The following is a 27,254-nucleotide window of genomic DNA, read 5'->3' as shown; positions in this document are numbered from 1 at the left end:
AGATTCCCAGCATGTCTATAGTGTGCTATGTCAGGGACGGACTGACAACTCATGGGGCCCCCGGGCAATAAGGGATAATGGGGCCCCTGTGTCCTTGCCCAAACTCAAAAAAACCTATGAAAAAGGTACCAGGGGCATCTCATGGGGCCCCCTACTGACCCCAGGCCCTCGGGCAGTGCCCGAGTTTTCAAATGGTCAGCCCACCCCTGTGCTATGTATAGTTTCATGTTTATTTGTTTTGCAGCGGTCACGTTTTGTAGGGTATTGTACTGGCACACCCAGTGAAGCAAGACCCTGATTCAGCTTTTTACTGTCATGTGTCATGCTGATTGTGAAACGGATCCTGTTACTGTTATGAAGTATGATTGTAACATTTTATGTGGGGAAAACAACACCTTTAAGGACCAAAAAAAAAACAAAAATCAGTTTCTGGGTGGAATAACTCAAATATTATATTATGCAGAACACAGAAGACTGGAATATGTAGTATTAGAATAATTTCTTCCAATAAGACATGAATATATCAAACCGCACTTTCTTGTTCTGAAGCATGTTGCACAACTGGTGTGGTGACCATACTGACACATTAGAAATGTACAATTCAGAGTACCATAGATATATAAAGAAGATGTCAAGACAGAAATACAGTATCTCCCAGAAGTGAGTCCACCTCTCACATTTTTGTAAATATTTTATTATAGCTTTTCATGTGACAACACTGAAGAAATGACACTTTGCTACAATGTGACGTAGTCAGTGTACAGCTTGTATAACATGTAAATTTGCTGTCCCCTCAAAATAACAACGCATAGCCATTAATGTCTAAATCGCTGACAACAAAAGTGAGTCCACCCCTAAGTGACAAGGTCCAAATTGGGCCCAATTAGCCATTTTCCCTCTCTGGTGTCATGTGACTCCTTACTATTACAAGGTCTCAGGTGTGAATGGGGGGCAGGTGTGTTAAATTTGGTGTTATTGCTCTCACGCTCTCATACTGGTCACTGGAAGTTCAGCATGGCACTTCATGGCAAAGAACTCTCTAAGGATCTGAAAAAAAGAATTGTTGCTCTACATCAGTGTTTCTCAACTCCAGTCCTCATGGACCCCCAACAGGTCATGTTTTCAGGCTTTCCCTCAGATGAAACAGCTGTGGTAATTACTAAGGCAGTGATACTGATCAAATCACCTGTGCAAAATAATGGAAATCCTGAAAACATGACTTGTTGGGGGTCCATGAGGACTGGAGTTGAGAAACACTGCTCTACAGTTGTGGCCAAAATTATTCAACCCCCAATGCTGTAAAGGGGTTTAGGGACTATAGTGTACATTTGGAATTGTATTCAGAATCAAATCCTACAAGGACGTTGTAACTACCCAAATGCAACTAAAATGACATCAATTGTTTATGTAATACAGTAGTAAATGGTTCTTATGTGGTTTCTTCATTGCCACAATTATTCAACCCCTTAAAGACTACCACTCTGAAGAACAGAGGTTCATACAGGTGCTTTCCATCAGGTATTGAAAACACCTGTGGATGTCACCGAGCAGCAATCAAGCATAATAAGCACCAATTAGGCAGCTTTAAAATGACTGTGATACTCAGCTCCTTCTAGACATTTACTGGTGTGGTTACAAACATGGTGAAGGCAAGAGAATGGTCCAGGAAGACAAGAGAAGAGGTGATTTCTCTTCACAGGAAGGGCAATGGCTATAAGAAGATTGCAAAGATGTTAAACATACCAAGAGACACCTTAGGAAGCATCATTCGCAAATTCAAGGCAAAGGGCACTGTTGAAACGCTACCTGGTCGTGGCAGAAAGAAGATGCTGACTTCGACTGCTGTGCGCTACCTGAAGCGTAGAGTGGAGAGAAGTCCCCGTGTGACTGCTGAGGAACTGAGAAAAGATTTGTCAGATGTGGGTACAGAAGTTTCAGCCCAGACAATAAGACGCACACTGCGTAATGAAGGCCTCCGTGCCAGAACTCCCAGGCGTACCCCCTTGCTGTCTCCAAAGAATAAGAAGAGTCGACTGCAGTATGCCAAAAGCCATGTGGACAAACCACAAAAGTTGTGGGATAGTGTTCTGTGGACTGATGAAACAAAATTAGAACTGTTTGGGCCCATGGATCAACGCTATGTTTGGAGGAGGAAGAACAAGGCCTATGATGAAAAGAACACCTTGCCTACTGTGAAGCATGGTGGAGGGTCAATCATGCTTTGGGGCTGTTTTGCTTCTGCAGGTACAGGGAAGCTTCAGCGTGTGCAAGGTACCATGAATTCTCTTCAGTACCAGGAGATATTGGATGGAAACGTGATGCAGTCCGTCACACACCTGAGGCTTGGGAGACGTTGGACCTTTCAACAGGACAATGATCCCAAGCATACCTCCAAGTCCACTAGAGCATGGTTGCAGAGGAAAGGCTGGAACATTTTGGAGTGGCCATCGCAGTCACCAGACTTAAATCCGATTGAGAACCTCTGGTGGGACTTAAAGAAAGCAGTTGCAGTGCGCAAGCCTAAGAATGTGACTGAACTGGAGGCCTTTGCCCATGAAGAATGGGCGAAGATACCCGTAGATCGCTGCAAGACACTTGTGTCAAGCTATGCTTCACGTTTAAAAGCTGTTATAACTGTAAAAGGATGCTGTACTAAGTACTAAGATTGAATGTCACTTGGGGGTTGAATAAAACTGATAATGCTGTGAGCACAGAAAAGACATTTGTGGTTATTTCATTATAACTGTTATGTTATATTTGTCTGACCTACAAGTGCCTCTTTAATGTAAATGTAAGCAAGATGACTGAATGATCAAAAGCAATGTCAAACTGGCCAAAACACTCAATTTCAGTGGGGGTTGAATAATTTTGGCCACAACTGTACATAAAGATGGCCTAGGCCAGTGGTGGGCAACCTTTTTTTTCAACTGAGCCAAATCTCGGCAAAACCACGATTGAAATTTATTTTGAGAGCCACATTTTTAAAACTGAAAATACATCCCCCATATAGTAATTCATCCCCCATATAGTAATTCATCCCCCATAGTAATTCATCCCCCATATAGTAATTCATCCCCCATATAGTAATTCATCCCCCATATAGTAATTCATCCCCCATAGTAATTCATCCCCCATATAGTAATTCATCCCCCATAGTAATTCATCCCCCATATAGTAATTCATCCCCCATAGTAATTCATCCCCCATAGTAATTCATCCCCCATAGTAATTCATCCCCCATATAGTAATTCATCCCCCATAGTAATTCATCCCCCATAGTAATTCATCCCCCATAGTAATTCATCCCCCATATAGTAATTCACCCCCCATATAGTAATTCACCCCCCTATAGTAATTCATCCCCCCTATAGTAATTAATTCCCCATACTGTGTCAATTCACTTACCTTTGCTCCGCGCGTTCTTCTCGCCGTGTTCCCGCGCCGTTCTGGTCTTCAGGGCGGACTGTGAGAGGAGAGGAGTTCATCACGCTGCCCCGCCTACATCCTGGCTGCCCCGCCTACATCCCGACAGCTGCAGAGTCCTGACTTTTGGGGCGGCCGCCCGAGAGGAGGGAGGGGGGCGGCCGCCCGGCACACAGAAGAGCCGCATTTAAGTTTGTAAAGAGCCGCATGTGGCTCGCGAGCCGCGGCTTGCCGACCACTGGCCTAGGCTATAAGAAGATTGCCAAGACCCTGAAACTGAGCTGCAGCACGGTGGCCAAGACCATACAGCGGTTTAAAAGGACAGGTTCCACTCAGAACAGGCCTCGCCATGGTCGCCTAAAGAAGTTGAGTGCATGTGCTCAGCGCCATATCCAGAGGTTGCCTTTGGGAAATAGACGTATGAGTACTGCCAGCATTGCTGCAGAGGTTGAAGGGGTGGGGGGTCAGCCTGTCAGTGCTCAGACCATACGTAGCACACGGCATCAAATTTGTCTGCATGACTGTTGTCCCATACAGAAGTCTCTTCTAAAGATGATGCACAAAAAAGCCCGTAAGCAGTTTGCTGAAGACAAGCAGACTAAGGACATGGATTACTGGAACCATGTCCTTCGGTCTGATGACACCAAGATAAACTTATTTGGTTCAGATGGTGTCAAGCTTGTGTGACGGAAACCAGGTGAGGAGTACATGGACAAGTGTGTCTTGCCTACAGTCAAGCATGGTGGTGGGAGTGCCATGGTCTGGGGCTGCATGAGTGCTGCCAGCACTAGGGAGCTACAGTTCATTGCGGGAACCATGAATGCCAACATGTACTGTGACATACTGAGCAGAGCATGATCCCATCCCTTCGGAGACTGGACCAAAGGGCAGTATTCCAACATGATAATGACCCCAAACACACCTCCAAGATGACCACTGCCTTGCTGAAGAAGCTGAGGGTAAAGGTGATGGACTGGCCAAGCATGTCTCCAGACCTAAACCCTATTGAGCATCTGTGGGGCATCCTCAAACGTAAGGTGGAGGAGCGCAAGGTCTCTAAAATCCACCAGCTCCGTGATGTTGTCATGGAGGAGTGGAAGAGGACTCCAGTGGCAGCCTGTGAAGCTCTGATGAACTCCATGACCAAGGGGGTTAAGGCAGTGCTGGAAAATAATGGCGGCCACACAAAATATTGACACTTTGGGCCCAATTTGGACCTTGTCACTTATGGGTGGACTCACTTTTGCTGCCAGCAGTTTAGACATTAATGGCGGTGTGTTGAGTTATTTTGAGGGGACAGAAAATTTACATGTTATACAAGCTGTACACTCACTACGTCACATTGTAGCAAAGTGTCATTTCTTGTGTTGTCACATGAATCAAAGATTTACAAAAATGTGAGGGGTGGACTCACTTCTGTGAGATACTGTAGGTTGGCTGGTGTCCACCTTCTGGAGATTGTAGTTTCTGTAGGCGGTTTTCTTCGTGTCAGGTGCCTTGAGTGTGCAGCCTCTTATTATGCTGATAGCAGCCTATCTGCCCTTCGGTTGTGCCTCCCTGCACTTCCCATTTGTGATATCACTAATCTAATACCATATAGCAATAGTCCCTGAACTGTGGAAGCTGTGCATGGAAAAAGGCAAAGAGAGGACACAGGAAGCCTACAGGCGATACTGAGTCACCTACAGGCAATACTACAGACTCCCTGCAGCCTACAGGCGATACGGAGTCACCTACAGGCAATACTACAGACTCCCTGCAGCCTACAGGCAATACTGAGTCACCTACAGGCAATACTTCAGGCTCCCTGCAGCCTACAGGCGATACTGAGTCACCTACAGGCAATAATTGAGGTTCCCTGCAGCCTACAGGCGATACTGAGTCACCTACAGGCAATACTACAGACTCCCTGCAGCCTACAGGCGATACGGAGTCACCTACAGGCAATACTACAGACTCCCTGCAGCCTACAGGCAATACTGAGTCACCTACAGGCAATACTTCAGGCTCCCTGCAGCCTACAGGCGATACTGAGTCACCTACAGGCAATAATTGAGGTTCCCTGCAGCCTACAGGCGATACTGAGTCACCTACAGGCAATACTACAGACTCCCTGCAGCCCACAGGCAATACTGAGTCACCTACAGGCAATACTACAGACTCCCTGCAGCCTACAGGCAATACTGAGTCACCTACAGGCAATACTACAGACTCCATGCAGCCTACAGGCAATACTGAGTCACCTACAGGCAATAATTGAGGCTCCCTGCAGCCTACCGGCAATACTGAGTCACCTACAGGCAATACTACAAACTCCCTGCAGCCTACAGGCAATACTGAGTCACCTACAGGCAATACCTCAGGCTCCCTGCAGCCTACAGGCAATACTGAGTCACCTACAGGCAATACTACAGACTCACTGCAGCCTACAGGCAATACTGAGTTATCTACATGCAATATTAGTCTCCATGCACACGGGGTGCTTTGATAACGCTGGTAACGTTAGTTGTGTAAAGTCACATTAAAAATGTGAGTTTTTCAGCTTTGTTAAGTGTTTTTGCATTAGCGTTTAGCCGCATTTTTCTGCGTTTTAGCATTTTTTTGACCAAAAAAAGTCCAAAAATGCCTGTTTGCAGCGTTTTACCTCATTTTACTGAGTTTTTCAGTGTTAGAGCATTTTTACAGCTAAAAAACTCCTCTAGAAACCAATTAGTCCTGGGTTTTTTTCCTGCCAAAAATTGTCCCTGCCAAAAAACGTTGATTCCAGTCTATGTGTGTATGGACACATAGTATAACATGCTGGGGAGTTTACTGGCTGTAGAAAAAAACGTCAAAGGCCGAAAACAACCGCTGTAAAATGTCCAGTGTGCAGGAGGACTTACCAGCTATCTGCAGCCTACTGGCAATAATACAGGCCTCCTGCAGCCTACAGGCAGTACTGAGTTACTCGTTTGAATTACTACAGGATCCATGCAGCTTACAGTCAATACTTCAGGCTCCCTGCAGCCTACAGGCAACACTGAGTCACCTACAGGCAATACTACAGGATCCCTGCAGCCTACAGGCAACACTGAGTCACCTACAGGCAATACTACAGACTCCCTGCAGCCTACAGGTAACACTGAGTCACCTACAAGCAATACTACAGGATCCCTGCAGCCTACAGGCAACACTGAGTCACCTACAGGCAATACTACAGACTCCCTGCAGCCTACAGGCAACACTGAGTCACCTACAGGCAATACTACAGGATCCCTGCAGCCTACAGGCAACACTGAGTCACCTACAGGCAATACTACAGACTCCCTGCAGCCTACAGGAAAAATTAGAAAAGTATAAAAATTGTTGTCTATGGTTTACTTTTGCCTGTTGTAGGTGTAGCAGATAGGGCAGGACAGTAGATATTTTTTTTCCTGGGGGAGGGGAGGCAGATGGCAAACGGTGGGTGTGACAATTTTGTGGAAGGGGCTTAAAACTTGAGTTTATTTACTGTGTACATGGTACCATGTAGACATATGCAAGCCAGAAATTTTTATTTAGTTTCTGATAAATTCATTCATTGAAGAATTTAGTTTCATCATAGTCGTTATGTTGAACTGATTCTTTTTCAGAATTCATTTCGTATCTTAGCCGTTCATTTCGTATATTGGTTGGTCTGGATGGATTAAAAAACAATTTTGTTTTTTCGGAAGATTGCTATATCATAAAAATGATGACCTCCACTACTAGTCCTCCTTCCTCATCTCTTCCTCAGCATCTTTATGCTCACATAATATCTACAGTGTATACTCATATCTCTACATATTTCATACTCATAACTCTACACACGTCCCAGTTTAGCCCCTACCTCTTCTCTTCACCATAATACTCAGTCTTTATCCATTTCCAAAACTCTACCTTCTCAACTGTCCAGTTTTCTCACCTTCTCAGTCTTTTCTCCTTAGTCTTCCTGCTCTCTCACCTTCCCATCCTCCAAGTCTTCTCTCCTTCTCATCCTCCAAATATTCTCTTCTTCCCAGTCTTCTCTCCTTCTCAACCTTCTCATCCTTCACTCCTTCTCAGCCTTCACTCCTTCTCAGCCTTCACTCCTTCTCAGCCTTCACTCCTTCTCAGCCTTCTCTCCTTCTCAGCCTTCTCTCCTTCTCAGCCTTCTCTCCTTCTCAGCCTTCACTCCTTCTCAGCCTTCTCTCCTTCTCAGCCTTCTCTCCTTCTCAGCCTTCTCTCCTTCTCAGCCTTCACTCCTTCTCAGCCTTCTCTCCTTCTCAGCCTTCTCTCCTTCTCAGCCTTCACTCCTTCTCAGCCTTCACTCCTTCTCAGCCTTCACTCCTTCTCAGCCTTCACTCCTTCTCAGCCTTCTCTCCTGCTCAGCCTTCTCTCCTTCTCAGCCTTCTCACCTTCTCAGCCTTCTCAGCCTTCTCACCTTCTCAGCCTTCTCACCTTCTCAGCCTTCTCAGCCTTCTCACCTTCTCAGCCTTCTCAGCCTTCTCTCCTTCTCAGCCTTCTCTCCTTCTCAGCCTTCTCTCCTTCTCCAACTTATCATCTTCTCATGTTTTAAAGTGATATTACAAGTTGGTTTTGCAATGGTTTTGCACAGAGTAGCCCCGATCTTCCTCTATTTGGCTCCCCCCACCTGCACTCCTGGTTCCTCCTCCCAGCTGCGTACCTCCAGAGCAAGCTACTTACTCTGGGAACACTGGTGCGTGCTCACTCCTGAGCCCATAAGACATAAAGCATGATTCAACCCCACCCCCCACTTGTCTTTCACTGCTGTGTCTGAGCCAATAAGGAGGGACCCATGAGAGCCGCTGCTTTTGTGCACATCGCTGGATCGGGATCAGGCTCAGGTAGGTATTAGGGAGGCTGAGGGGAGAGCTGCACAATGAAGGTTTTTTACCTTCGTGCATAGAATGCATGAAGGTAAGAACATTCAGCCTTTACAACCACTTTAGGTTTTCTCATCTTCTCACCCTCCAAGTCTTCTCAGACATCCAGTTTTCGCATCTTCTCAGTGTTCTCTTCTTCTAACCTATTTTGTTTTCTCATTCTTTTAGTCTTTTTACCTCCTCCGTCTTCTCACTCTCCGTCTTCTCACCCTCTCAGTATTCTAATCCTAACCAGTCTTCCCTTCTTCTCACCTTCCTCATGTTACCAGCAATCTCATGCTTAGTTCTACCTGTTCCCTAGGATTTCCAGATTTTTTCACTTCTTTCCTTGCAACCCCAAGCTTTCTCCTTTTTCGGCATCTCCATACTCAGTTCACCTCATACTACAAACAGAGCACCACATGATATTCACAATGCCCACCTACCAGACATAGGGAGTAGGCCACCTCAATTAAGTACTTATCTGAGGCTTGGCCTTTCTATAATGATATTCGATTGAGGTGGCCTACTTCAGTTTATCCAGAAAACAGATCTGCTAGCTGGAGCTTCTTAACCAGCTGCTGAGCCTGCACCATTGATGCACACTCTGGACCCTCATATCTTCCTACTTATGTATGGCAGGTAAATCAAAAAGATACAATAGTATAGAGTGCTTAATATTAATGTCTCCCAGGCTAACCACTTGGAGGTTTATTGCCAGTGGTGCATGCTGGGGGAAGAAATAAATATTTGGGGTGACTTTCCAAAAAGCTCCTCGCCGCCAAGGCTGTCCTAATAAACTCTTTAAGGCTAAGTTCACACTACTGTGGCTGAGATCTGATCAGATTTTCACTGCCATTAGGTAGTGCGACTTGACTGTGTTTTGGATCTTTACGTCTGGAGGGAAAGAAATTAAATCTCCAGATATGGAAAGGCTTCTTTACAGTAAGAGCTGTGAAAATGTGGAATAGACTCCCTCAAGAGCTCAGTGGATTGCTTTAAAAAAGTCCTGGATTCTTTCTTAGATACACAGAATATAACTGGATACTAACATTTATAGGTAAAGTTGATCCAGGGAATATCTGATTGCCTCTCAGGGAATCAGGAAGGAATTTTTTCAACTGCAGGAGAAAGTTGGATCGTGCTTTGCTGGGACTTTTGCCTTCCTCTGGATCAACTGTGGGTATAAGAGTATAGCTTTTTTTTTTTTTTTTTATGGTTGATCTGGATGGACAGTTGTCTTTTTTCAGCCAGACTAACTATGTAACATCACAGAATTATTTCACAGCTTTATGACTTTTCAGTGGATATTCATCATTTTGTATTTATAATTGTTTAACCACTTGATCCCCAGGCCAATTCTGACATTTCTCTCATAAATGTAAAAATATGCATATTTTTGCTAGAAAATTACTTAGAACCCCCAAACACGATTTTTTTTAAGCAGAGGCCCTAGAGAATAAAATGGCGGGAGTTGCAATTTTTATGTCACGGGATATTTCCTCATTTCAAACAATATAATACCCATTTTTTTGGAAAATATATATATCACATAGGTCCAGCTTGGCACTGTGTAAGTATGCATGAGGTGTGTCCAGAAAGTAATGATATTTTAAAAATGATTTTATTTAAAGATTTTACAATTGAGAATTGTCTCCCTCAACATATGCACCTAGTGAGTGTACACAATGCTCAACAAGGGTTCAGCTTTAACCACTTGACCTCTGGAAGATTTACCCCCCTCCTTTCTGACCAGGCCATTTTTTGCAATGCGCTACGTTACTTTAACTGACAATTGCGCGGTCATGCAACGCTGCACCCAATTGAAATTTATGTCATTTTTCTTACAAATAGAGCTTTCTTTTGGTGGTATTTGATCACCTCTGTGTTTTTTATTGTTTGCACTATAAACAAAAAAGACCAAAAATGTTGAAAAAAAACGTTATTTTCTCATTTCTGTTCTAAAAAATATCCAATAAGCTCACATTTTGTCATAAATTTAGGCCAATATGTATTCTGCTATGTATTTTTTGGTAAAAAAAAACAATCACAATAGGTGTATATTTATTGGTTTGCTCAAAAGTTATAGCATCTACAAACTAAGGTGTGTATATACAGTTGTGTTCAAAATACTAGCAGTCAGACATCACTAACCGGATCAATCACTGTTTTTGGTGGAAATGATATTTCTACATGGCAAATAATTTACTAGCAAGTGTAGTAGAGTAATAGAAATCCAACAGACCCAACAGTCATGACATGCATGCTGCTGATTCTGTGTCATTGAATCACTCATTGAAAGGGGCATCTTCAAAATAATAGCAGTGTGGAGTTCTATTAGTGAGGTCATTCATTCTTTGAAAAACAGGTGGCAATTATTGCCCTTATTTAAGGAAGGAAGGCAGCAAATGTTGTACATGCTGGTTACAGTGTATTTCTCTCTGAAATTCTGAGGAAAATGGATCGTTCCAGACATTGTTCAGAAGAACAGCGTACCTTGATTAAAAAGTTGATTGGAGAGGGGAAAACATATAAAGAAATGCAGAAAATGATCGGCTGCTCAGCTAAAATGATCGCAAATGCTTTAAAATGGCAACCAAAACCTGAAAGACGTGGAAGAAAACGAAAAACTACCATTCGAATGGATAGAAGAATAGCCAAAATGGCAAGGACTCAGCCAACAATCAGCTCCAGGAAGATGAAAGAAGGTGTAAAGTTCCCTGTGAGGACTGTTACAATTAGAAGACGCCTATGTGAAGCCAAGCTATCTGCAAGAAGCCCCCGCAAAGTCCCACTGTTGGAAAAAAGACGTGCTGAAGAGGTTACAATTTGCCAAAGAGCACATTGACTGGCCTAAAGAGAAATGGCGCAACATTTTGTGGACTGATGAAAGTAAGATTGTTCTTTTTGGGTCTAGTGGCCGGAGACAGTTTGTCAGACGACCCCAAACACTGAATTCAAGCCACAGTACACTGTGAAGACAGTGAAGCATGGTGGTGCAAGCATCATGATATGGGGATGTTTCTCATACTACGGTGTTGGGCCTATTTATCTCATACCAGGGATCATGGATCAGTTTGAATACATCAGAATACTTGAAGAGGTCATGCTGCCTTATGCTGAAGAGGAAATGCCCTTGAAATGGGTGTTCCAACAAGACAACGACCCCAAACACACCAGTAAACGTGCAACATCTTGGTTCCAGACCAACAAGATTGACGTTATGGAGTGGCCAGCCCAATCCCCGGATCTTAATCCAATAGAAAACTTGTGGGGTGACATCAAAAATGCCGTTTCTGAGGCAAAACCAAGAAATAGAGAACTGTGGAATGTAGTCCAATCATCCTGGGCTGGAATACCTGATCACAGGGGCCAGAAGTTGGGTGACTCCATGTAACACAGATGTACAGCAGTTCTCAGAAACAGTGCGACTACAACCAAATATTCATGAAGTCATTCAAAGGAAAGCAAAATCTACAAACATTTCTCAGTTTATATAGTGAATGTTTGAGTTTGTAAAGAAGAATACAAACACTGCGATTTGAACAGTTAATATTCACTTTTCTTCAATTTTTTTAGAGGAACAACACAAATTTGATATATTGTTCTTCATGTTTTGATTTGGAATATAATGTGTCGTGTTCCCAATGCATTTGTGTGGATGGAAATAAAAGCTATTAGAAGGATTTTGAGCTTTATTCACTTTTTTCAACACACTGCTATTATTTTGAACACAACTGTATGTGTGCAGGACCTACATGTGAATTTGCATTTGTGCAGAGGGACGGGGGTACAAAACATTTTTTTTACAAGTATTCATTTAATTTTAATTTTTTTTCTACTGTACCTTTAATTTTTTTTATTATTATCATCATCATCATCAACTTTATTGCTTTCACAAAAGATGAAGAACATCCCTTGTGATAGCATGGGCCATGACAGGTCCTCTTTATGGAGAGATATGGGATCTATTAGACCCCCAGATCTCTCCTCTGCCCTCCAAACGGCTTGTACATAAACAAACTGAAATCCTCCTCGCTTCTGTTTTCTGATGTCACAGAATAGAGACTTCCTATGGAATGAGACCCAACTGGCCGTATTGGTTCTGGACTCCCCAAAGGGGAGGGAAAGCCCAGTAAAGGCGGTGGTTGTGTCGAGAAGAGAGGGGACCCCCTTCTGCCTCCTGTTAAAGTGATCAATCAGCTGTGTAATGTATTATAATATACAGATGTACCTCGGTTTACAAACGCTCCGGTTAACGTAATTTTTGGTTTTATGAATGAAAATCCATTGAAAATAATGCCTCGGTTTACAAATTTTTTTTGCAATCCGAATGGATTAATTGGTTTTCAATGCATTTACACATTTTTTTTTTAATCATGTCCCTGTACAGTACTATGCCTTTAAAGTGCACTTTATAAAGCGTTTTGAACAGATGACTTTTTTTCTGACCTCCGGAACGGATTAATTGGTTTTCAACGCATTTACAAAGTTTTTTTTAATCATGTCCCTTTATGCTTTTAAAGTGCACTTTATAAAGAGTTTTGAACAGATAAAACGTTTTGACCTCCGGAACGGATTAATTGGTTTTCAATGCATTTACAAATTAGTTTTTAATCATGTCCCTGTACAGTAATTATGCCTTTAAAGTACACTTTATAAAGAGTTTTGAACAGATAAAAGGCATTTATTTTACTTTTTTCTGACCTCTGGAATGGATTAATTGATTTTCAATGCATTCCTATGGGAAACAGAGTTTCGGTTTACGAATTTTTTGCAATACGAAAAGTCCCGCAAAATGAACTAAATTCGTAAACCGAGGTACGCCTGTAATGCATATGTGCGGCGACAAAGAGGCTGCGCTTTAACGTCCACACAGTGAACATATGTGCCAATGGTCGGGTGCGGTTACTCTGTTCACTGTGCGCTGCCAGCATAGAGACTGAGCTGTCATAGATGGATCTCGGTTTCTAATAATGACTGGGAACGGCTCCCGATCATGTGACCACCGTGACAGCCAATCACGTGATCAGGCAGACTTTCCTGTCATCCCAGCCCAGTTAAAGGGATGTCGGGGCTGAGTGAAAAGGAGTTAAACTTGGTTTTTGCAACATTTGGCTTCTTCTGATTGTTACTCTCACAGGCTCAATTCACAAAGCTTTAAACACAAGGATAAGACTCTTTATTTCAGTCATGTGACTGTCATTTTCAAATCTCATTGGCTAAACATAACTGCCATTTTTTCCTTATTCTTGTGTGTCTCTGCTTTGTAAACTGAGCCCTTCTATCTAAACCTTTCCCTTAGTTTAAACATTTGAAGGTGTCCAAAAATTGCTGTCTGTGCCCCTGTTTGGGAGATTCCTCCTCCCTGTTAGTCCTGTTTATCATTATCACTGAGATTGACAGTGAAAGAAAGTCCCACATTCTTGGGTTGTCACCAGAACAAGAATTATTATTATTATTATACAGGATTTATATAGCTCCAACAGTTTGCTCAGCACTTTACAATATAACAGGAGACAATACAGCAACAATACAGTTCAATACAAGAGGGAAAGGAGGGCCCTGATCCTGGGAGCTTACAATCTAGGAGGGAGGGGCTAGCAGTACAAAAGGTAGTAACAGTGGGGGATGGACTGGTTGGAAGAGTAGAAGATTGCAGTATTAGCTGAGGGCAGGATAGGCTTCCCTGAAGAGATAGGTTTTAAGAGATCGCCTAAAAGTGAGCAGAGTAGGCGATATTCTGATAAATTGGGGTAGAGAGTTCCAGAGGATGGGGGAAGCTCTGGAGAAGAGCATGGGAGGAGGAGACAAGGGAGCTAGAGAGCAGGAGGTCGTGGGAGGAGCGGAGAGTACAGTTTGGGTGATATTTAGAGACAAGATCGGTGATGTAATTTGGGGCGGAGTTATAAATGGCTTTATATGTTGTTAATGTTTTGAATTTTATCGGTTGGGCAATGGGAAGCCAGTGGAGGGATTGGCAGAGAGGGGTGGAGGACACTGAGTGGAGGCCAGTGGAGGGATTGGCAGAGAGGGGTGGAGGACACTGAGTGGAGGCCAGTGGAGGGATTGGCAGAGAGGGGTGGAGGACACTGAGTGGAGGCCAGTGGAGGGATTGGCAGAGAGGGGTGGAGGACACTGAGTGGAGGCCAGTGGAGGGATTGGCAGAGAGGGGTGGAGGACATTGAGTGGAGACCAGTGGAGAGATTGGCAGAGAGGGGTGGAGGACATCGAGTGGAGGCCAGTGGAGGGATTGGCAGAGAGGGGTGGAGGACACTGAATGGGGGCCAGTGGAGGGATTGGCAGAGAGGGGTGGAGGACACTGAGTGGAGACCAGTGGAGGGATTGGCAGAGAGGGGTGGAGGACACTGAGTGGAGACCAGTGGAGGGATTGGCAGAGAGGGGTGGAGGACACTGAGTGGAGACCAGTGGAGGGGTTGGCAGAGAGGGGTGGCAGATACAGAGCGGTTAGTAAGGTGGATGAGTCTGGCCGCAGCATTCATGATAGACTGAAGAGGGGATAGCCTGCGATGAGGTCGGCCAATGAGGAGGGAGTTACAATAGTCAAGGCGTGATATGACAAGGGACTGAATAAGTTGCTTAGTGGTTTCCGGGGTTAAGAACGGCGTATCTTGAAGATGTTGCGGAGGTGAAGTCTACACGATTTTGATATTTGAAGATATTCGAAGAATAGAGGGGAAATCTTCCAATTGGAACACATTTGAGGAATTTTCTCTCACTTCCTGTTCTAGCTACAGGGCAGGAAGTGAAGGGAAATCTTCCCAATGGGGACACTGGCAAAAAAAAAAAAAAAACGACAATGGTTATAACCCTCCCATCTTATTTGAAAATAAAAGTTTGCTTTTAGTTCTACTTTATAGGGTAACTCCACCTTCACAAAGGCTTCTGGCTAAGGGGTGTCAAACTGGTGGCCCTCCAGCTGTTGCAAAACTACAAGTCCCATCATGCCTCTACCTTTGGGAGTCATGCTTGTAACTGTCAATCTTGCAATGCCTCATGGGACTTGTAGTTTGGCAATAGCTGGCGGGCCGCCAGTTTGACACCTGTAGGCTGGGCTGTATACTAAGCCAGGGTAACAAAACCATTGCAAATGATATTTGTTATCTTTTATGTCAGTTTTGGATAGGAGGGGTTAGAACCTGAGTTTTGATTTCTGTCTGTGTTCCCGGTGGGGAGATTTACCCTCTTAGTTTGGAGAGATCTCATCTTAGGCTAGCTTAACATCTATGCAGGTTGCAGTCAATGCATTTTTCCAGCATGTTTTGCATTTTTTTATGCGTTTTTTTACGCTTTTTTAAAAGGCCCTTTGCGTTTTTTTTTTTTTTTAGCCAACAGGAAAGTATGACAGTTCTATCCATGTCATGCGACTTTGATATGACTTTACACTCTCTGGCACTCAAGTAGCATCAAAGTCACATGACCAGGGGCGGACTGACAACTCATGGGGCCCCCGGGCAATAGGGGATCATGGGGCCCCTGTGTCCTTGCCCAAACTCAAAAAAGCCTATGAAAAAGGTACCAGGGGCATCTCATGGGGCCCCCTCGCCCCCCGGGCAGTGCCCGAGTTTCTAAATTGTCAGTCCGCCCCTGATATTGTACATTCACATCAGACTCTAACCCTCAAGGGGTGTCCATTCTAAGGTCCCTAACTCACATTCATATGTATGTAGGACCCTCCTAGTTCAGCTAGAGGGAGCTAGATCCTAATGGTTAGACAGGAGCTGTTTGGCAGCTCATGTGTAATGGCCGGGGGGGGGGTCACATTGTGGTCAGGACTAAGAGGCTCTGCAGGTCAGCCCCTCTGGAATTTCCACCTGCCCTGAGGCTTTTGGAGGAGGGCCTTGGAGACAATGGGTTGATCTGAGCGGTGGCTGGCTGCAAGCTTGAGGGACCTCAGCCAATCACCACAGAAGGTTTGGCAAGGGGTTGGGACTCTCTTAAAGGTGTAGCAGCCTGCTTGGTGGCAGGAGTCGGGTGGAAGATGTGTGGCTGGAGGAGGTGTGCCTAAGGGAGCAGTGCTACACATACATACTCAAAACTCAAAAAAGCCTATGAAAAAGGTACCAGGGGCATCTCATGGGGCCCCCTACTGACCCCGGGCCCTCGGGCACTGCCCGAGTTTCCAAATGGTCAGTCCGCCCCTGCACACGAGATGAACAGAACTGTCATACTTTCCTATTAGCAAAAAAAAAAAAAAAACCTCCATAATAGCATCAAAAACAGGTTAGGAACTTTATTTCCTGCAGCAGATTGAAGTCGATCACATGCAAAACGCAATCTGCTGTGGAAAAAAAGTCCCTGACCCTTTTAAAAAAACGCACCGACTCAAAATGCACAGATGTGAACTAGATCCATAGGAAACCCTGTTAAGGGCCAGTTCACAATATAGAAACGCAGTCCAGATGTGTTAACAGATGCGTTTTTGCAAACAAGTTTTTGCTGCATTCCAGTGCGTTTTTTTACGTGTTCCAGTGCATTTTTTTATGCATTCCAGTTCTTCCCCCCCCCTCTCTTTTACTTCAATTTAAATAGGGACATGTGCCTTCCAGTGCGTTTTTGATGCGTTTGATGTGTTCTGGTGCGTTTTTGATACTCTCTGGTTAATATTTTCCCCTCTCTTTTTCTTTAAATAGGGACATGTACATTCCAGTGCATTTTTGGTGCATTCTGGTGCGTTTTTGATGCGTTTTTTTACATGTTCCATGCGTTTTTTTACTTTTTTTATGCATTCCAGTTAATTTCCCCCCCCCTTCTCTTTTACTTCAATTTAAATAGGGACATGTGCGTTCCAGTGCATTTTTGACGTGTTCTGGTGTGTTTTTGATGCTTTCTGGTTAATTTTTCCCCTCTCTTTTTCTTCAATTTAAATAGGGAAATGTGCGTTCCGTTGCACTTCGGATGCGTTTTACCGCGTTCCAGTACAGTTCTGTGCAAGAAAAATACAGCTTTTTCTACTTGCAACTGGAACGTACTGGAACTGCAAGCACTGATGTGAGCTATGACACTGACAACCATGTCACCTACTTTCTGTGCGTTTTGGGTGCAGAAAAAAGCAACTGAAACGCATGTCGTGTGACCTGGCCCTGAATGGACTGTACTGCATTTCTGCAGACTGGAAAACGCACAGAAATCTGTATAAGTGTGAACGGAGGGTTAGTTCTCATTATGTCTCAAGAAAGTAAGTGAAGAACATTTTATAAAGGGCCTCCCGTGCTTGTGCGCAAAGGCCAATGCATACACAGGTCGCACACATGTATGTTAAGGTGTTTGCACCACACATGTGAGGTGTCGCCGTGAACGGTATAGAAAAAGCAAATACTTCTAGTTCTAGACCTCCCGTGTAACTAAGTTGGTAACCTGTAAAGGCTTCTAAAGCATTGCCTGTGGAGATTTCTAGGTATCACGGGCGGACTGATCATTTGGAAACTTGGGCACTACCCGAGGGCCCGGGGTCAGTAGGGGGCCCCATGAGATGCCCCTGGTACCTTTTTCATAGGCTTTTTTGAGTTTGGGCAAGGACACAGGGGCCCCATGATCCCCTATTGCCCGGGGGCCCCATGAGTTGTCAGTCCGCCCCTGTTACGGACCATAGTTTGGCAACATTCCACGGGCGTACGCACTTTCAAAGAGTGACATGTTTGGTATCTAGTTACTCGGCGTAACATCATCTTTTATATTTTACTAGGCAATTGGGTATTATAGTGTGTTTTTGTGCATTAAAACTCATTAAACTGTACTTTTTCCCATACAATTTGAAATACCACTGCGCAAATATCATGTGATATAAAAATATGCAACATCCACCATTTTCTTCTCTAGGGCCTCTGTGTAACCACTTGCCAACAGCGCTATAGCCGAATGACGGCTATAGTGGGCGTCATAGCTTTCTTTCTTTCTTAGTGGTTAGCACGTCTGCCTTGCAGTAAATGGGTCATGGGTTCGATTCCCGACCATGGTGCCTCCTGCATGGAGTTTGCATGTTCTCCCTATGCTTGCGTGGGTTTCCTCTGGGTACTCCGGTTTCCTCCCACACTCCAAAGATATGCTAGTATGTTAATTGGCTCCTGTCTAATTAGTCCCAGTTTCATCCCTGGCCATGCGGGATCTCCTGCATGGTGGGGGTTGGGGAAAGACCTGGCAACCTACCCTGTAAAAATAATTGCTAAGAGAATTCATGGAAAAAGTTGCTTACGAGTGACGGTCCATGCAATCGCCAAGGGTTGGATATGACTGAATGGATAGATATATATAGAATATACATATTCTTAAAGCCCAACTCCAGGAAATATGAAAAGTTCTACCTTGCAGTGGGGGCTGCGCCAATTTCGGTCTAGGCGTTATGTAATACACTATTACTTACCAGATCCTTCCTGAAGGCGGCGCTCCCCCCATGCTGCAGTGGTGGACTGTCCCTTGGTATTCTCACATCCAATCCAGGGCCATGCATTGGCCTTGATGATGTCAGGACCTCAGACTGCCCAAGCATGAGGGAGATCAGCATAGCAGCACAGAGGAGCCAAGGATCAGTTAGGCAAATCTTTTCCCCTACACCTAAACTAGCCGCTAATCCTCACAATGTGGGCTCAGACTCAATGCAAGGTGGAACTTTTGAGCTTTCTGGAGTTGGACTTTAAAGTAGTTGTAAACCCTACCATATATACAGTGAAGTGAGTGGCCTTGGGTAATAAACAGAGATGAAACAAATCTTCCTACATAAGTTGTACCTGTTTATCTGCAGTCTTCTCTTATCTACAGTCATTCAAAGTGCTGAATTTATAAAGCTTGTCTGAGAGTTCAGAAAAAAAAGGGGGCATAGAGATGAAACTACGCACTGCAGAGCTCAGTGCAGACAGCTCCAGAAGCTGATTGGAGGAAAGAGACACCCCCCACACAGCTCACAGGAACAGAACTGAGGCTGTCAATCTGCTGGAGGCCTCTCCCCTGTCACCATTTTTCTCTTGGTGTCAGGAAAACTTGTCAGAAGTGACTCATGCAGATAGCAGAGAAATTAGGCAGCACACAGAAATGACACTTGGTGCTCTGGATTGAGACAAGTGCACACTATAGAGGGATGTGCTTTGTTCATATCCATGTCTGAGGTTTACAACCACTTTAATGTAATATTCTGCATTCATCCTTTCAAAGGGTTAGTCCTCACCTGCAGATGCGACCAGTAATGAAATCCTCTCATTAAGGTACTCCACGTGTTCTCCAGAAGGTGACGAATTTTGGTTCCCGTCCCCTCCTCTCCATTGAGTAAAGGATGCCATGGCTCCTCCATGAGCACGCAGGTGAAGACCTAGGACTTCCCTCTCTTCCAACAGCTCCAGGACCACCATGCCAGATACCGATTCTCCGGCAGAATATCCATTCTTTCTCTCATTTTCAAGAACAATGCTCATCAGAAGTCCCACGGCCATCTTTCTACACGTGTGATTAAGCCAAGAAATGGCTCATGGCTATAGCAGGTCATACAAGCCTCCTATGAAAAAAAAAAAATTATGAGCAAATTGTAAAATTTGTTCAAATTAAATCGAGGAGACGCGGTGTCCTACGGGGGCAAAAACACTTCAGACAGGCCCGAGCCAACTTGATCAGTGCTGCGTCTTGACTGTAAAAACCTGTTGACTAGATCATAGATGATAAGGTGGTCTTCAGGACTTTGAAGTGAGCAAGAGTTGGAAGCTGGGTACAGGTCACTGCTGTCTGGCATCGAAGCACGGTGGAATACGTGATCACAACTAGGCTTTAAAGTTTCAACGGTGACCACGCAGGAATGCTCGGGGCAGTGGAAGGTATGCAGGGTAAACGTTCACAACATGTGATACCAAGATATGTTCAAAACAAAGCCAATCTGGAGAACTTCCTGGTGTGTGAGAGGTGAATCGCTCTTCGTAAGGAGCCTGAAGGCGCTCCAAGCTTCTTGCTGGGTTATAATTAACTGAACTAAGTATTCAGCAAAGATCCTCCGGCCAGTTCACTGTCTTGTGGCCCCTGCAAGCCTGCTGAGCACAGGGTGTTCCTATAGTCCCCAGCCAAAAACACTCCACTGTCATCCGCAGTCCTTCCCCACTCCCTACTCCAGACCAATGGGGAGCCCGCATGACTTGCACCAGTCACACAGCCCTTTTACAGCTCAGAACACGGCTGATTGGCTGGCAGCTAAAGTTTGTTATTGTGAAAACTCGATGCATGCTGCAGGCGAGTGCTGGGAACGTGTCTGAGTCATGATCCCAGGCATGAAGGCTGAGAAAGGAAGTGATAGCAAAAGATTGGGAGCTGATTCATGAATGGCCTGCGTAGTTTCTGGGTGGACTGATTGATTCAACATGAAATAAATAAAATTGAGCAAATTAAATCAAATTAAAAAATCTGAAATAACAACCAACAGCGCTGCGATGAATGTTAGGAGCACATTTTTGTTACAATTCTTTTTAATTATTTAATAATAAAAAATTATATAGATTGTAAGCTCGAAAGAGCAGGGCCTTCGATCCCCTCATGCATTGTATTGGTATTGTTCTGTCACATGTTCTGTCCCCCTTTGTAATGTACAGCGCTGAGCGAACTATTGGCGCTTTATAAATACTGTATAATAATAATAATAATACTATATACACCCCCCCTCTATCTGAAGGTGCAGCGCTAAAACAGAATATGCAGCATAAGAGTAAATAACATAAATAACGTATATCAATATGAAGGTGCAGTGCTAAAGTAGAGTATGCAGCATAAAAGTATAAGGATATCATAAATATCGTATATTTGCCATGTGTTACAAGCAGGGTGGATAAAAATCAATGATTTTTTTAAAAAAAAATAAAAAAAATCAGATTTTTTTAATTTAAATCAGATTTTTTTTTATTTAAATCGGATTTTTTTTTAATTTAAATCAGATTTTTTTTATTTAAATCAGATTTTTTTTTATTTAAATCGGATTTTTTTTATTTAAATCGGATTTTTTATAAATAAAATGCTTTTTGAAGAAAGTATATTACCATCCAAAGGTTATTCCATCATGAAATAAAGATGTTTTTTAATTATGTAGAATAAGGCTGTATATGTTTAATTTTTTTGGTAAATAAATGCCATGAATCCATTCACAATGTCATGCTCTTCCAGAGGTTGTTGTAAGATTATTGGGCAGTTTCTCTGCCTACAAGATATTAGCACAGATGCTTGGTTTACTTTTGCAGTTCTCAAAACTGAATTTGACTCAGCAGAGATCACATGCCTCTTCTTCACAGCAAAAATGTTATAACATGAACAGAGTTAAGAAAAAGACCTTCATCCTAACTTCTACAAACCTATGAATACAGAATCAACCCCTTCAGTGCTAAGTTTCAAGAAGTTCAGTGAATAGAATAGAAACAATATTTTTCTGATTGTTTGGAGTGGAATAGATCTGCACAAGAAGAAATTGAAACTAATGCAGGCCATAGACGGGTCGAAAATCGGCCGATTTTTCCTTTAAAACGAAAAATCGGTCCTTCAAGCGGCCGACGTTACCAGCAACGGTAAAAAAAAAATCGGCCGATTTTCATCCCGTCTACAGCCGGCAAAAAGTGTCCCTGCAGAGAGCTCCGCTATTTCTTCTGACAGTTCCTTGACATTTATAGCGGTTGCAACAATGTATCTATTTGTATCCATTTAGGATACAGATGTTTTTATTCGGAAACAAATAAATACATTGTTGCAACCGCTATAAATGTCAAGGAACTGTCAGAAGAAATAGCGGAGCTCTCTGCAGGGACACTTTTTGCCAGACTGGAATTCCTCTTCTTCTTCATCCTCTTCTTCTTCATCCTCTTCTTCTTCATCCTCTTCTTCATCTTCCTCTTCTTCACCTTCCTCTTCATCCTCTTCTTCTTCTGCTCTTCTTCATCCTCTTTTTCTTCTTCTTCTTCTTCATCCTCTTCTTCTTTTTCATCCTCTTCTTCCTCTTCTTCTTCTTCATCCTCTTCTTCTTCTTCCTCTTCTCCTTCTTCTTCTTCATCCTCTTCTTCTTCTTCTTTTTCATCCTCTTCTTCTTCATCCTCTTCTTCTTCTCTTCTTCTTCATCTTCTTCTTCATCCTCTTCTTCTTTTTCTAAATCCTCTTCTTCTTCTTCTTCATCCTCTTCTACTTCATCCTCTTCTCCTTCTTCATCCTCTTCTTCTTCATCCTCTTCTTCTTCTTCATCCTCTTCTTCTTCATCCTCTTCTTCTACATCCTCTTCTTCTTCATCCTCTTCTTCTACATCCTCTTCTTCTACATCCTCTTCTTCTTCTGCTTCTTCTTCATCCTCTTCTTCTTCTTCTTCCTCTTCTTCATCCGCTTCTTTTTCTTCCTCTTCTTCTTCTTCTTCATCCTCTTCTTCTTCTTCATCCTCTTCTTCTTCATCCTCTTCTTCATCCTCTTCTTCTTCTTCCTCTTCCTCTTCTTCTTCCTCTTCTTCTTCCTCTTCTTCATTCTCTTCTTCATCCTCTTCTTCTTTTTTCTTCTTCTTTTTGTCTTCCTCTTGCAGGTCACTGCTCATGCGCAGATTTTTTTATCGGTTAAAGATCAGCCGATTTGCCCATCATTGCCGCGAAAATCGGCCGATCGGCAAAATCGGACGATTTTTTTCCAACTTTACCAATAAAAAAAATCTGCCAAAATACCGAAAAACGGCCAAACATTTAGCCCACTAACGATCCGAAAATCGGCTGATTTTATTTTCAGCCAAAAAATCGGCCGATTTTCGACCCATCTATGGCCTGCATAAGTGTGAGGAGGAAGGGGCTGACAGTCTAAGTTTCTTGAAATATATATATTTTGTTTAGCCAAATTAGTTAACAAACATGGATGTTTAAGCAAATCACATATGCTGGAATGTTATTGTTTCAGTTGAATAAATCTATTTAAATTGTTATTATTAAGGTAATGATTATTTTTCTCCTTCCTAAGTACAACAGAAAAGTTGTCCAAATATGAATGATTAACCTATTAAACTGGGGATAAAAAAACTAATATGAAAAGTTGTTATTCCAAAAATCTTCATCTACTTGCATATTAAAGTTATACCAGCAAGAATTAGTCTTTATGTAGAAAACTAGGATTTAAATCAAGCCTTACTGACTAGTGATTTAAATCAAATCCACCCTGGTTACAAGCAAATCTGAATCAAAACATAAATATCATATATTACGTATAAATATCGTGAAGATAGTGATGTCACCAATTGGTGAACTTGGTGCATAAAGAGTCCCAGTTGTAACTGCCCACATGAGGATCCTATATGCTCACAATAAGCATGCGTGGAAAACTGATCCAAGTGGCAGGTATAAGTCCGAAATAAGTAAATTGCGCACTCACCAGAAGTGCGTAAAAACACGCATTTGAGATATAACCTATCTCATCAGGTATTGCTCAGGTCAACTGCTTCCCAGGTCAGGTCAGTATCCTGTACACCTCCCAGTCACATCTGCATGGAGTACTCAGGGGTCCTTGATGCGTATCACCATCTGGGGGTCACCTTTAAATCAGACCCTGCGGATGGCCCTCATGAAGAGGGACCAATAAAGGAGACCACATAGTGTGATACTGTAGGGATCTGCTTCTCTTAATTTAGCAAGAGCTTGCCTTTTCTTCCTTCCCTTTTCCTATATGTGTATTTATTTCAGGTACTTATATAACACCGTCAATTTACACAGCACTTTACATATATATATTGTGCATTCACATCAGTCCCTAACCCTCAAGGGGCGTACAATCTAAGGTCCCTAACTCACATTCATACATACACATACTAGGAACAGTTTAGACAGGAGCCAATTAACCTACCTGCATGTCTTTGGAGTGTAAGAGGAAACCGGAGTACCCGGAGGAAACCCACGCAGGCACAGGGAGAACATGCAAACTCCAGGTAGGTGGTGCCGTGGTTGGGATTCAAACCAATGACCCGAGTACTGCCAGGCGGAAGTGCTAACCATTTAGTGTGTGTGTGTGTGTTATATACAGTGTTTGCATATACACTGCTCAAAAAAATGAAAGAAACACTTTGAAACCCATCAGTTCTCAATGGAGAAAAATCTCCTGCTGGATATCTATACTGACATGGACGGGGTCATGTGTTAGGAACGTAAGGACGCCCCATCGTTTGATGGAAATGAAAATGATCCCCCGATCTTGGAACCTTCGCTTTCCTGCTTGTCTGATTGGTTCACTGGACACCACCCCAGCGAAGCAAAGCGATCGTCTCTTCATTTTTTGTTAATGGACATGTGACTCACCTTCTTGTCAGGCCCTTGATGACCTGATCCCAGTCCAGACCCCCTTGGGTTGTTCCCTAAGACCCCCCCCCCCCTTTTTTTTTGTCTCTCTCTCTTTGATTTGTTTGTTTTTCGCTCTTTCCCCTCCTCTCTCCCCCTTACTCTTTCTCCCTCCCCCCTCCTCCCCCTCTCTCCCACCCCTTCCCTTCCTCCATCCCTTCCTTCTGCCCCTTCCCATCTCCTAGTCACCTCTAGTATGTGATTCTTCCCCCTCCCCCTTCTATGCTATTCCCCAACTTTGTTCTATTTTTTTTTTTTTCCTCCCCCAGGAATCACACCATCCTTCGCTTTCTCCCATACACACTCTCCTAGGCTTCCTCAGATTGTTACTGTTAGGCGCACATATCACCCTCGAAAATAAGATATGTACCCCTTGATCGGCTTAACAGCTACTAGAAATTCTGACCCGCAATCCCCTCCTATGTAGACCTATCTGATTTTGTGCCATGCCCCAATCTATAATGATTTGAGATTTTTATGTTTCCAGATCAGATAGACAGCTATGCGCCATGGAGAGCCCTCCATCCAAACCGCGGATTGGAACAACTCCTCCCTTACTTTGGATGTATTCCCTCGAAGTCCATATTCTCTCTTCACAGTATGCACTGATTGTGGGTTTTGGACTACTCTAGTGTATGCCTTTCTGTACGCATTGATCATTGTGATACATACAATATTTCCTTATGCTGTACTTTTGACCTGTACTGTTTCCTTGTTCCTAATAAAACGTTATGAATAAAAAAAAGAAAATGATCAACCTACAGAGGACTGAATTCAAAGACACCCCGAAAGTGAAAAAATGATACAGCAGGCAAGTCCATTTTGCTGAAATTTCATTGCAGCAACTCAGAATGGTCCTCAATAGTCTGTATGGCCTCCACGTGCTTGTATGCATGTCTGACAACGTCGGGGGAGGCACCTAATCAGATGACGGATGGTGTCCTGGGGGATTTCCTCCCAGACCTGGACCAGGGCATCACTGAGCTCCTGGACACTCTGAGGTACAACCTGATGGTGTCAGATGGACCGAAACATGAGGTGTTCTATTGTATTTCATTCAGGCGAGTGTGGGGGCCATTCAGTGGTATCAATTCCTTCATCCTCCAGGAACTGCCTGCATACTCTCGCCACATGAGGCCGGGCATTGTAGGGCACCAGGAGGAACCCAGGACCCACTGCCCCAGCGTAGGCTCTGATGATGGGTCCAAGGATTTCGTCCCGATACCTAATGGCAGTCAGGGTGCCATGGTCTAGCCTGTAGAGGTCTGTACATCACTCCATGGATAAGCGTCCCCAGACCATCACTGACCCACCACCAAAACGGTCATGCTGAACCATGTTACAGGCAGCAGAACGTTCTCCGCGGCTTCTCCAGACCATTTCATGTCTGTCACATGTGCTCAGGGTGAACCTGCTCTCATATATGAAAAGCACAGGGTACCAGTGGTGGACCTGCCAATTCTGGTGTTCAATGGCAAATAAAGCTCTGTGGTGCAGTGAGCACAGGGCCCATTAGAGGATGTTGGGCCCTCAGGCCACCCTCATGAAGTTTGTTTCTGATTGTTTGCTCAGAGACATTCACACCAGTGGCCTGCTGGAGGTCATTTTGTAGGGCTCTGGCAGTGCTCATCCTGTTCCTCCTTGCACAAAGGAGCAGATACTGGTCCTGCTGATGGGTTAAGGACTTTCTTTGGCCCTGTTCAACTCTACTAGAGAATCTATCAATGGAATCTCCTCCGTGCTCTTGAGACTGTGCTGGGAGACACAGCACACCTTCTGGCAATGACATGTATTTATGTGCCATCCTGGAGGAGTTGAACTGCCTGTGCAACCTCTGTAGGGTCCAGGTATGGCCTCATGCTACCAGTAGTGACACTGACCCTAGCCAAATGCAAAACTAGTGAAAAACAGAAAATATGAGTAGGGGAAAAAATGTCAATGGCCTCCAAGTGTAAAACCATTCCTGTTTTGGGGGTTGTCTCATTGTTGCCCATCTAGTGCAATTGTTATTAATTTCATTAACACCAAAGCAGCTGAAACTGATTAACAACCCCCTCTGCTACTTCACTGACCAGATCAATATCCCAGGAGTTTCATTGACTTGATGCTATACTCTGATTAAAAAGTGTTCCTTTCATTTTTTTGAGCAGTGTATATATATATATAAAATTCATGTGCGTTTCCATGAAGTGTCAGCGCGCTCCCAAATGTCACATGTAAAGCAGGTTATTAATTTTAAACGGCAACACATTTCTGTGCATGTCAGGAAAGGGCGAGATTTTGAACCTCACCTTAAGATGCAATTACGTTTTTGGGGGAGAAATTGTTGCATGTACTGTATTTGGCTCCTTAGACTTCAATGGAAGTGCAAAACATGCAGAAAAATAAAAACGCATGCACTTACTAGGTGTGAATGGAGGCTTAAAGTGGAACTCCTGGAATTACAGTCCTTTTACAAGTATTCTGGTTTATAAGGGGTTAAATATAACTAAAGGCACACTTTTTTTTTACATTGGATGGAATGGAGAGGAATTAGAACCCCTGTCGGGTTTTTATTGCTGTCTGTGTCCCCATTGCGGAGATGCGCTCTCTCTATTTGTCCTGTGACCATTATCAACGGGAGTGAAACTCCAAAATTCTGGGTTCAGAGGCAGAC

At 43.6% G+C, this 27,254-nt stretch overlaps 1 protein-coding gene across 1 annotated transcript in view; it reads right to left on the bottom strand.

Annotated features, from left to right (window-relative positions):
- The window catches only part of ARRDC4 (arrestin domain containing 4), a 77,866-nt gene extending 57,473 nt beyond the window's left edge, over positions 1-20,393 (bottom strand). Inside the window, exon 1 of the mRNA XM_089661082.1 lies at positions 19,465-20,393. Within this exon, the coding sequence (XP_089517208.1) occupies positions 19,465-19,726 (262 nt within the window). The 5' untranslated portion in view covers positions 19,727-20,393. The remainder of the gene's footprint in view (positions 1-19,464) is intronic.
- Positions 20,394-27,254: the final 6,861 nt, after the last annotated feature.

The sequence above is a fragment of the Staurois parvus genome, unplaced genomic scaffold (assembly GCF_062004578.1).
Source record: "Staurois parvus isolate SC_StPar_1 unplaced genomic scaffold, SC_StPar_1.0 ptg001306l, whole genome shotgun sequence".
Lineage (NCBI taxonomy): Eukaryota > Metazoa > Chordata > Amphibia > Anura > Ranidae > Staurois > Staurois parvus.
The sequence above is the reverse complement of the archived record's forward strand: the minus strand, read 5'-3'. Positions and strand labels throughout refer to the sequence as shown.